This window comes from Nilaparvata lugens, chromosome 9 (assembly GCF_014356525.2).
Source record: "Nilaparvata lugens isolate BPH chromosome 9, ASM1435652v1, whole genome shotgun sequence".
Classification (NCBI taxonomy): Eukaryota; Metazoa; Arthropoda; class Insecta; order Hemiptera; family Delphacidae; genus Nilaparvata; species Nilaparvata lugens.
This window is the reverse complement of record NC_052512.1, coordinates 42,128,968-42,140,562: the sequence shown is the minus strand read 5'-3', so window position 1 is coordinate 42,140,562 and position 11,595 is coordinate 42,128,968. Positions and strand designations below refer to the sequence as shown.

General features: G+C 34.1%; 1 protein-coding gene across 1 annotated transcript; it reads left to right on the top strand.

Annotated features, from left to right (window-relative positions):
* The first annotated feature begins 1,146 nt into the window (after positions 1–1,146).
* On the top strand, positions 1,147–8,852 carry LOC120353156 (protein pxr-1-like). Its single transcript, XM_039435901.1, has 2 exons — positions 1,147–1,590; positions 7,680–8,852. Exons 1-2 carry the CDS (start codon positions 1,527–1,529, stop codon positions 8,378–8,380), a joined length of 765 nt encoding a protein of 254 aa, XP_039291835.1. The 5' UTR covers positions 1,147–1,526; the 3' UTR covers positions 8,381–8,852.
* The last annotated feature ends 2,743 nt before the right edge of the window (positions 8,853–11,595 follow it).

The window sequence follows — 11,595 nt, the reverse complement described above, 5'->3', positions numbered from 1 at the left end:
AAAGAAACTGAAAATTTGTGGCTTTGTTCTTCTCTAAAAACACAATAGACAATAATTACATCAATAAACCTGTATCAGCTACCGTCTATAGAAGGCAGTGACAAGACAGAGGATCGGCAACGTTGTTCTCGTATCTTTCTCCACTGCCATTATAACGTGGACCTCACTATAGGTTAATGACTTTGTATAAAATTCATTATGTAATTGTTGAAAAATATAACTGTTGATATTACATCAATAAACCTGTATCAGCTACCGTCTATAGAAGGCATTGACAAGACAGAAGATCGGCAACGTTGTTCTCCTATCTTTCTCCACTGCCATTAAAATGTGAATCTGTATCTTTTCTGTATTGCCAGATTGTCTTTTAACAATGTAGAATTAATAATTAGTTAGAAAAATAGTTCATCTTGATTAAGAGAATTCATAATGAAATAACTGGAAAATATAACTTATTGCTTAATAAAATAGAATTGATTATTTCAAACGAGAATGAACAGTTAATATCACATCAATAAACCTGTATCGGCTACCGTCTATAGAAGGCATTGACAAGACTCGGCAACATTGTTTTCCTATCTTTCTCCACTGCCATTATAACGTGGACCTCACTATAGTTTTGAAACATTGTAACTCGGAACTCAATAAAGATAGAAAGCACGGAATAATTTCATTCCTTTAGGAATTATTTCATTTTCTAAGAAAAAGCTAGAGTGATATTTTCTGTCAAAAATCTAAATTTGGTGTAAATAGTAGAAAACTGGAAAGAAACTGAAAATTTGTGGCTTTGTTCTTCTCTAAAAACACAATAGACAATAATTACATCAATAAACCTGTATCAGCTACCGTCTATAGAAGGCAGTGACAAGACAGAGGATCGGCAACGTTGTTCTCGTATCTTTCTCCACTGCCATTATAACGTGGACCTCACTATAGACTTGTTAAAAATTAATTATTGATTGATTGAGTACTTTATTTATGTAGATTACAATATATACTGGCTTAAACACTTATATACAATAGCTTACAATACAGCAAAATTATTATAGATAAATTTACATAATATAGACTAATTATTGAACTGTATATGATATGAAAAAGCAATTTGTAATATAATAACTATAGATAATTATATTGTTATGCATCTACATCAATTGGCGGAGCTTTGGACATATCAATGTCCATTCTTCGGAAAGAATATTAAAAATATCCTTCTCACTAACTCTCTACCAAAATTATCGGTGATAGATGAAGATGATTAAATAAATCTAATCAGTAGAAAATCGTTTGACCCAGAGCCCTAAATAATTGAGCACAGACAATGAAGGTAACGAACGCTCATATCATATTAGAACAATTATTTTGGACCGTTTAAAATAAAAACGGTATTGATAATTTCGACACTTTAATTTGGTCTTCAAACTTTATCACATCAATTTTCGCGTCCACTATTCCCAAATTCTACTATAAAAGCGGAAATAGGTTTCAGGTAATATCAGTTAAGTCTTCACATTCCGAAAGACATCATGGGACTTCCCAACACATTTCTACACATTCTATGTCTGCTCATAGCCATATCTGCTTTAAATAGTAAGTATTAGTTTCGAAATTTACAATAGCTAAATTATGAGTACTTCAATGAATTTGACGAATAAGGCTTTATTGAATTTAAAGAGTAATTTAACGAACCCTTTGCATCTGTAAAGATACACAAGGAGCTCTAATGTATCTTCCCATAAGCAAGAGATGCTCCTTTGTATCTTCTTAAAAGCAACATGTTGCATCTGAAAAGATACACAAGGAGCTTTAATGTATCTTCCCATAAGCAACAGATGCTCCTTTGTATCTTCTCAAAAGCAACATGTTGCATCTGAAAAGATACACAAGGAACTCTAATGTATCTTCCCATAAGCAACAGATGCTCCTTTGTATCTTCTCAAAAGCAAAAACATCTTGCATTCGAAAAGATACACAAGGAGCTTTAAAGTATCTTCCCATAAGCAACAGATGCTCCTTTGTATCTTCTCAAAAGCAAAAACATCTTGCATTCGAAAAGATACACAAGGAGCTTTAAAGTATCTTCCCATAAGTAACAGATGCTCTTTTGTATCTTCTCAAAAGCAACATGTTGCATCTGAAAAGATACACAAGGAACTATAATGTATCTTTCCGTAAGCAACAGATGCTCCTTTGTATCTTCTCAAAAGCAACAACATCTTGCATTCGAAAAGATACACAAGGAGCTTTAAAGTATCTTCCCATAAGCAAGAGATGCTCCTTTGTATCTTCTTAAAAGCAACATGTTGCATCTGAAAAGATACACAAGGAACTCTAATGTATCTTCCCATAAGCAACAGAGGCTCCTTTGTATCTTCTCTGAAGCAACAGCATGTTGCACCCCAAAAGATACACAAGGAGCTTTTTGGAGTAATTGTTTTCAAGCACAACACAGCCTATCAGCTGACATTCGCTCAACATGCTCTCTCCATTGTTGGTGATACGTTGCAACTCTCTCATTCATGCAGAATCTAGAGAGCTAATGTAGGGAGCTAACCCCATCTCCTAGCGAGGTCCATGTTATAATGGCATTGTTTGATTGGCTATGGTATTGCTATCCTTGTCTTTCATATAGATAAATATAATAGAGAATATAGATAGCTCAATAGAAATGAAACTAGAATAATTCTAGTTATTGTACAACAATTATTATTGTTGTGAAATCTTACAAAAATTATGAGACTCGCACTTCGAAACAAATAAAGGACTCAATACAGTAATCCTTAATAGTAGATAAAATGTCTATAGTGAGGTCCACGTTATAATGGCAGTGTTTGATCAGCAATGGTATTGCTATCCTTGTCTTTCATTCAACAAAGCGGACAGCGCTATCTCTTTCTCACTTTGCTCGGTTGTCAGATCATCTACTAACAATGTAGAGATTATAATTAATTAACAAGATATTTCATTTTAACTATGAAGATTCATTATGAAATATAATTTCTTGCTTGATATTTCAAACGAGAATGAACAGTTAATATTACATCAATAAAACTGTATCAGCTACCGTCTACAGAAGGCATTGACAAGACAGTGGATCGGCAAAGTTGTCCTACTATCTTTCTTCACTGTCATTATAACGTGGACCTCACTATAGGAAAGCACCAATGTTGAATGTTGGTGATAAGTCTAGTCAAGGAAAAGTTTGGAAGACTGTTTTTGACCCTGCATGCAATTTTATTCCATATTTTCTTCCTTTTTTAGTTTTCTCAACTTTTTAAAAATTAATGAAGAAAAATCACTCTGATTATTAGCTTATAGAGCATCAAATACTGTTCAATTTGATTAAAGAATCCATACTTATATTCATTCTCCTACATAGGCTAGTTCACAAATTTCAAGGCAATTATTTATTACTATTTATTCATCTATTGTACAAAATACTAGGCCTACATTCATAAAATAATTATGACTTTGGAGGAAAAACTAGGCTGAGCCTGTACTATTTCTCTCCAAAAATGTTGATAAAAAGTTAATGTTGACCAAAGGTTGAGGATATGACTGTAATCACACACTGCTTCGTCACTTGATTTTTGTCCAGGAATAATGATTTGAAGATTTAGAATTTTGAAGGTTGACATGATACTACAAATGAATCACATAATGTATCACAATGAATAAAATAATCAAGAAAGATTGCACTTATTTGAAAAAAATTGAAAAAATATACATAGTGTTCTGAAAAAGGTTCCCATAAGTCAGGGCGTGATTCCTCACATCAAAAGAAGAAAAAAAATATAATTAACATAGGTCTGAAAATGCTTAGTTACAAAGTTATACCATATAGGAACAATAGCATAAGTAGATATCCCATGGTATAGGGCGTTTATGTCGCAGCTTTTACTGTTATCTCAAGCTGATAGTCCACGTAATTCTTTCCTGTGAAGCTTTATGACGCTGGTAGTCTCTCATATTGTCCGTTCAGACACTTTTATCTGATCGAAACAGTAAAAATCGACTATAATCGACAGTAATCGGCTTGAGATAACAGTAAAAGTTGCGACATAAACGCCCCATAGCATGGGATATCTACTTACGCTATTGTTTCTCTGTGGTTAAACAGAGTGAAAGATTTCGTCTGAATTTCAGTTCCCCTGCCGAAACGAAGCCTTACAGGAATTTATTGGCTGTTAATCAAGATATACAATTCAGCGTAATCTATGTAAAATGAACTGAGAAATTGAATAAAACTGTTTCCAGACCGTTAGCTACTGTAAATTTTAAGATATGTGACGGAATACGCGAAACTTGGTCCTAAAAAACAAGTTCCGTTGAGGTTTGAAGCAGATTTACTATGTTAAATGTACAATAAACACAGAATATTCTCTCACAGAACTGGTAGAAAATTTTATTTTGAAGAGAAAGATGTAGAATAAATCTATAATTGACCGAGCGAAGTGAGGTCTAAGATTCAAGTCAACGGTTTGGCATTTCTCTTACAGTAATGTTTAAATGTTTATATGTTGCGCATTTACGGCGAGACGCGGTAATAGATTTTCATGAAATTTGACAGGTATGTTCCTTTTTTATTGCGCGTCGACGTATATACAAGGTTTTTGGAAATTTTGCATTTCAAGGATAATATAAAAGGAAAAAAGAGCCTCCTTCATACGCCAATATTAGAGTAAAAATCAGACTATAGAATTATTCATCATAAATCAGCTGACAAGTGATTACACAGATGTGTGGAGAAGCCAGTCTATTGCTGTATTTCCATAAGGTCTATAGTTTCAATCAGGTAGGTAAGGTATTTTAATCGCCTACTTGTGGATGAGAATACTGCGTGAGGTCTACTGTTCACAGAACTACTAGTATATAAACGCAACTTTGAAAAAATAATCCTCAATTATTACATACAAAACGCATGAAAAATAGACAAAATCTGAAGGTGATGTTTTCTTGATCCATTACGAGCTGCGATGTATTAACTATTGAAAATGATCGCTAGACGTTTGAAAGTACTTCATTCAGTAAGTAAAAGTTTTAAATTATCCATTGAAATATTTGACTGCTTGTCGTGTTTAAATACATAGAAAAAAGTGAGAGAAAATCTGTTAAGCTCTCTATTTTTCAAGCGTGTTGTATGTAGTTGATGTGTAATTTACTGCAATGCAAAGTTGAATTTGATAAATTCGAATTCAATTCACAAAACTCCATTGATAAATCGCATGTTTATGATGTGTGTAGAAGAAGAATGTCAATCAATTATTATTTACTAGTAGTTCTGTGAACAGTAGACCTCGCACCCAGTAAGTTACATTGACCTGTTGTTATGTTTTCTCAAAAATTAATAAATAGTTTATCAATTTAAAATGTCTAGAAAAATCCTGAATAAACATAGAGCTTTCTGTCCTATCGTACCGTGACGTGTCGTCCCGGAATGTGAGTGTGAGCGCTGTTAACAGGTCTGGCTGCAACTGTCTACAACGTTGATGGAAAGATACATTTTCAAGATGTTCGATGTTTTTGAACGGGTAGTATTATAGTCAACTGTCTACTAACGTTAATGGAAAGATACATTTTCAAGATGTTCGATGTTTTTGAACGAGTAGTATTATATTCCACTAAACAGCTGATCTATGATGAATAATTAAATGGTCTGATGTTTACTCTAATATTGGCGTATGAAGGAGGCTCCTTTTTCTTTTTATATCATCCTTGAAATGCAACATTTCCAAAAACCTTGTATATACGTCGACGCGCAATTTAGAAAGGAACATACCTGTCGAATTTCATGGAAATCTATTACCGCAAATCGCCTTAAATGCGCAACATAAAAACATAATTATAAACATTTAAACATAATGAGAAATGCCAAACCGTCGACTTGAATCTTAGACCTCACTTCGCTCGGTCAGTAATGATTAGCTTTGAATATTATGATATATACCATCTCATGTCAACAAATCAGATTACTGTATTTTCATCGAGTCAATCAAAATTTCTAGATTTCTCGCGAGATACAGTAAGCTAATTGATTACACAGCTGATCTCCCATACAGGCACAAGCATCTTCTGTTATCGACCGTCGACGAAATCTTCATCTGTTTTCCAAGGATATTTTTTTCCTTTTCATGTCCTTCAGAGAGTTTTCCCAGGGATGAGACCTAGTGCAATCAAATTTTGATATCACTAGTAGTTCTGTGAACAGTAGACCTCACACCCAGTAAGTTACATTGACCTGTTGTTATGTTTTCTCAAAAATTAATAAATAGTTTATCAATTTAAAATGTCTAGAAAATATCCTCAATGAACATAGAGCTTTCTGTCCTATATCGTACCGTGACGTGTCGTCCCGGAATGTGATTGTGAGCGCTGTTATCAGGTCTGGCTGCAATTGTCTACAACGTTGATGGAAAGATACATTTTCAAGATGTTCCATGTTTTTGAACGGGTAGTTCAAAATTCTAATTCTAAAAATTGTAATTCTAAAGTCCGATTTTTACTTTCCTTGCCCTATTACCATAGGTAAGGAAAGTATTGCTTTCCGAAAAAAATTAAGGTACCCAACTTTCTAAATTTCTATACGTTTCAAGGTCCCCTGAGTCCAAAAAGTAGTTTTTGGGTATTGGTCTAAAATATGTGTGTGAGTGTATGAGTGTATGTGCGACTGTGTACACGATATCTCATCTCCCAATCAACGGAATGACTTGAAATTTGGAACTTAAGTCCCTTACAATATAAGGATCCGACACAAACAATTTCGATCAAATGCAATTCAAGATGGCGGCTGAAATGGCGAAAATGTTGTCAAAAACAGGGTTTTTCGTTATTTTCTCAAAAACGGCTCCAACGATTTCGATTAAATTCATACCAATAATAGTAATTGATAAGCTCTATCAACTGCCACAAGTCTCATATCTGTAAAAATTTCAGGAGCTCCGCCCCATCTATGCAAAGTTCGATTTTAGATTCCCAATTATCAGGATTAAGATAAAATTTGAACAGAAAATTTCGAGTGGAAAAGATTGAACATGAAAGTCTCTACAACATTTTCAGTTCAGTAACATTTTCACCTAAAATTGAAATTAAGCACGAAATTCGATAAAATGTTATTATTTCAATTGCAAACTGTTGGCAACTGTTGATTCTTTTAAATGATTCACTATGAAGAGATAGCAGACCTTTTATGTCTCCAGCGTTATTGTCCTGTCACCAGCTGGCTCAGATTTTTGTTTATAAGTAGACTTGAGATGCGCGTGAACACTAGCGTCAGGTGATCAATTTTCATAACGGCAAGGAAAGTTGTGTGAGTGCGCCACAGAGATTTTTACGGTAATATTGGCGTTCAAAGAAGACTCCTTTTCCTAAGGTCTATAGTTTCAATCAGGTATTTGTGGATGAGAATACTGCGTGAGGTCTACTGTTCACAGAACTACTAGTATTGTATGAATCAGAATTTGGGGAAGAAACAGTTTTGTGCCTGTTAGTCCTTCCCCAATCATTTTGAAGAATTGTGTTCTGTTTATCAATAATAAATAACCGGCTAAGTTCGGTGCCCCAATATTTATTATTGATAAACAGAATTATTGATACAATGCGAACAAACATTTTATAAATATGGACAAAACCTGATGACACATAGTCAAATAGTAGGTAATGATTTTCATTTTTATCTTTAGGATACGATGGAGTGAATGCAGAGGGTGAACAACGGAATCTGAATCCTGAAGATGCAGCACCACCAGGTTTTCCATTTCCACCGAAAGGACTGAATATTCACCAACTGACACCAACTGTGGGGAATGACGTCACAAAGAGACTCTTCATTCACAACAATGGCAAAGCATCCAAGAAGGAAAAGAAGGAGAAAAAAGACACTGAGAAGGAAATCAGCAAGCAGACAGGATATCCTTCAAAGCCAACCATGGGTCTATTCACTCACAACAATGGTAAAGCTTCCAAGAAGGACAAAAAGGAGAAAAAGGACACTGATAAGGAAATCAGCAAGCAGACAGGAAGTCCCTCAAAGCCAACCATGGGTCTATTCACCCACAACAATGGCAAAGCAATGAAGAAGGAGAAAAAGGAAAAGAAGGACACTGAGAAGGAAATCAGCATGCAGACAGGAAGTCCCTCAAAGCCAACCATGGGCCTATTCACCCACAATAATGGCAAAGCATCAAAGAAGGAGAAAAAGGAAAAGAAGGACACTGAGAAGGAAATCAGCATGCAGACAGGAAGTCCCTCAAAGCCAACCATGGGCCTATTCACCCACAACAATGGCAAAGCATCTCTTTTCTCATGCCTCTGCCCCGCAGAGTGGTTTCACTACTCCAAAATTCCCTACTATGCCTCCAAAAATTCCCATGCCGCCCAATAGTTTTTTCCCATTTAAGAAACAGAATTTGAGAAACCCTAGATCTCTGCTCATGGCTGCATCCCGTTCTCAAATTTCAAAGCCTGGTATGAAGAGAGAGAGTAAAATAGAGGCTGATGTTCCCCCACCATCACACAAAATCTAGCATATATGACTTCGTCCCTCCGATTTCTATATGGCAGCTAGCTTGGGAACTCATGGAACTGGTCATCAAATTTCTCATGTGATTCATCAGAATACTGGAACAATCATATCTTCTGATAATGTTATTCTTGTTATGAATGAACGGGGCATCTTGAAAATAAATCAGAAATACCTATTTAAAATAATTTTTTCAGAAATTTCCTTATTGATGAGAATCAATAATGAAATCGACTCTGCATACAGTGAATTCATATAATTTCTATGTATGTTCATGTTTCAGTTCTTTTGTCGAAATACAATATTCATGTTGAATAAAATCTTTGAAGAAATATAACTGTCTCAGTTTTATCAAATCCTATACTATTAAACGAGCAATTTCTGTTTATATGTTTCAGATATTTAGATGTTAATATGTTTAGATGTTTAGATGTTCAGATATTTAGATGTTAATATGTTTAGATGTTTAGATGTTCAGATATTTAGATGTTAATATGTTTAGATGTTTAGATGTTCAGATGTTTGGATGTTTTATATGTTTATATGTTTGTATTTCACCAGATCTCGAAAACGGCTCTAACAATTCTCACGAAATTCAGAACATAGTGGGTTTATAATATAAAAATTCGATTGCTCTAGGTCTAATTCCTGAGGAAACTCGCTGAAGAACATAAAAAGGATAATTATTATTCATCCTTGGAAAGCAGCTTATAATAACTATTAGTTCTGTGAACAGTAGACCTCACGCAGTATTCTCATCCACAAGTACCTGATTGAAACTATAGACCTTATGGAAATACAGCAATAGACTGGCTTCTCCACACATCTGATTTTTATGCAAAACATTTATAAATTTTGTAGTTGATGTAAGTCTATTCTGAGAAGTGTGAATTCTTCATTCTTGAGGCTTTCCCAGTTGTCAAGTTGTATTGTATGATACATTTAAGATTCATTGTATCACCTTGTATGATACATCAGTTATATTGATGTAATATGTATTTATTAATGGAAAATTTTTATAATTATATATCATTATTATATCTTCTCGAATCACCTTCGTTTCGGTTTATAAGAAGAAGAAGAGGAAGAAGAAGAAGAAGAAAACGGAGAAGATGAAGAAGACAGAAGAAGAAGAAGAAGGAGAAGGATGAGAAGAAGAAGAAGAAGAAGAAGAAGAAGAAGAAGAAGAAGAAGAAGAAGAAGAAGAAGAAGAAGAAGAGGAAGAAGAAGAAAAAGAAGAAGAAGGAGAAGGGGAGGATGAAGAAGAAGACGGTTAAAGTTGAAGATATTGTAATATTGGATTTATATTCCAATTGACGTGCTTAACACAAACAGATAAAATACTTTGGGACCTTTAGGTCATCTAATTTTTTGCAAAATATTCATGAATTTTGTAGTTGATGTAGGTCTGTCTATTTTGTGAAATGTTAATTCTTCATTCTTGATGTTATCCCAGTTGTCAAGTTGTATTGTATGATACATTGTATCACATTGTATGATACATTGTATCACATTGTATGATACATTGTATCACATTCTATGATACATTGTATCACATTGTATGAAACTTTGTATATCACATTGTATGATACATTGTATCACATTGTATGATACATCATATCACATTTAATGGATACATCAGTTATGCCACGCTGGTATTCCATCAATATTATCCCCTCCATCATCTCCTTGATTAGTATGGTCACCAATCGGAGCCGAAGCCATCAATGAGCCACGATGATAGCTGGCCCAACACAAGTCGAGCATCAGGCACATCGCTACACAGGTCAGGTACATCTGAAACAAAAACCTCTTCTACTGTATTTTTGAAATTCACCTCAGCGATATTGTCACATGAATATTAGTTGAACGAGCGTTAGTGAAGTTCTCACTTTTGACTTACTGTCAAAAGGCAAACTTGATGAGAGAGACAACTGTTGAATCTATTAAATAATTCACTGGGAGAGATAGCTGAAATGATCTCGTCAGATCATCAATTTTAAAATAATTATATTTCCACCACACTGCACAGAAAGCAGCTGTTTTCCAGTCCCCACGTAGATCTGAAAGGCATTGTTTGCAAACGACTCTCGTCTGACGTCAGTACAGGTATCTTTCCGGCCTAGGCCGGAAAGAGTACCCTTTCCAGCCGCTAACATGGAACTGAGAAAGGTGATCAAAAAACTTCTCATTATTTGTGTTCATTATTCAATAATTAAAACATTAATAATAATATCTTATATTAAACATTAATAATATCATCTTATTGTCATTTGAAAGAATAAAAAAGTATAAACTCAACCTCCCACATAATTGAGCATCATCTTTTAGGTTATTTAGACAAATCAGAATAAAAAATAAAAATACTTGGACAATTTCCTGATATTCAGATTACCTCAGATTTGCTAGAGCTATCACCTTCCACTTCTGCTTTCGGAAGTGATTAGTAAACAGCTACTCTCATATATATATATATATATATATAATATATATATATATATATATATATATATATATATATAACCTATATTGTTTATTTTTGTGTGTGGTGAAAAATAGCGTTCGCACCACGGGCAAAAATGTTTTTCCGGCTCTCAATCTTTTTTTGAATACCGATTTCGAGCCGGAATAATCTTATTTTCTGCTCTAGGTGCAAAATATACTATTCCGAAAACTCGACTCAAATTTTATAAAAAAGTTGGATTTCCTTTCAATCATTCAACCCTGGAACTTTTCTAGCACTACTGGCATATCGGAGATGATATTCTACAATCTATGAGTACATTCAACTCTGACGTTGAATTGGAAATTTGGAAAATTGCAATTTTACACGTTTTGGCAACCTTGTAATTTCTTCGACTGGAGAGCCAGTAAGTCTCTTATTTTACACAGACTATAGGATGAGGAAATTTCATATGCAGAAAAATTAGCTCTGGACCCCTCAAACAATATTAGAAAATCAGAAATACAATATATATTGCAAGCATATCCTCTTTTTCGTGTCTATATTGACTGGATTATCTAGTTTATTTATCAATTTTTTAATACAATTACAAATTATATCCTATACTATTAAA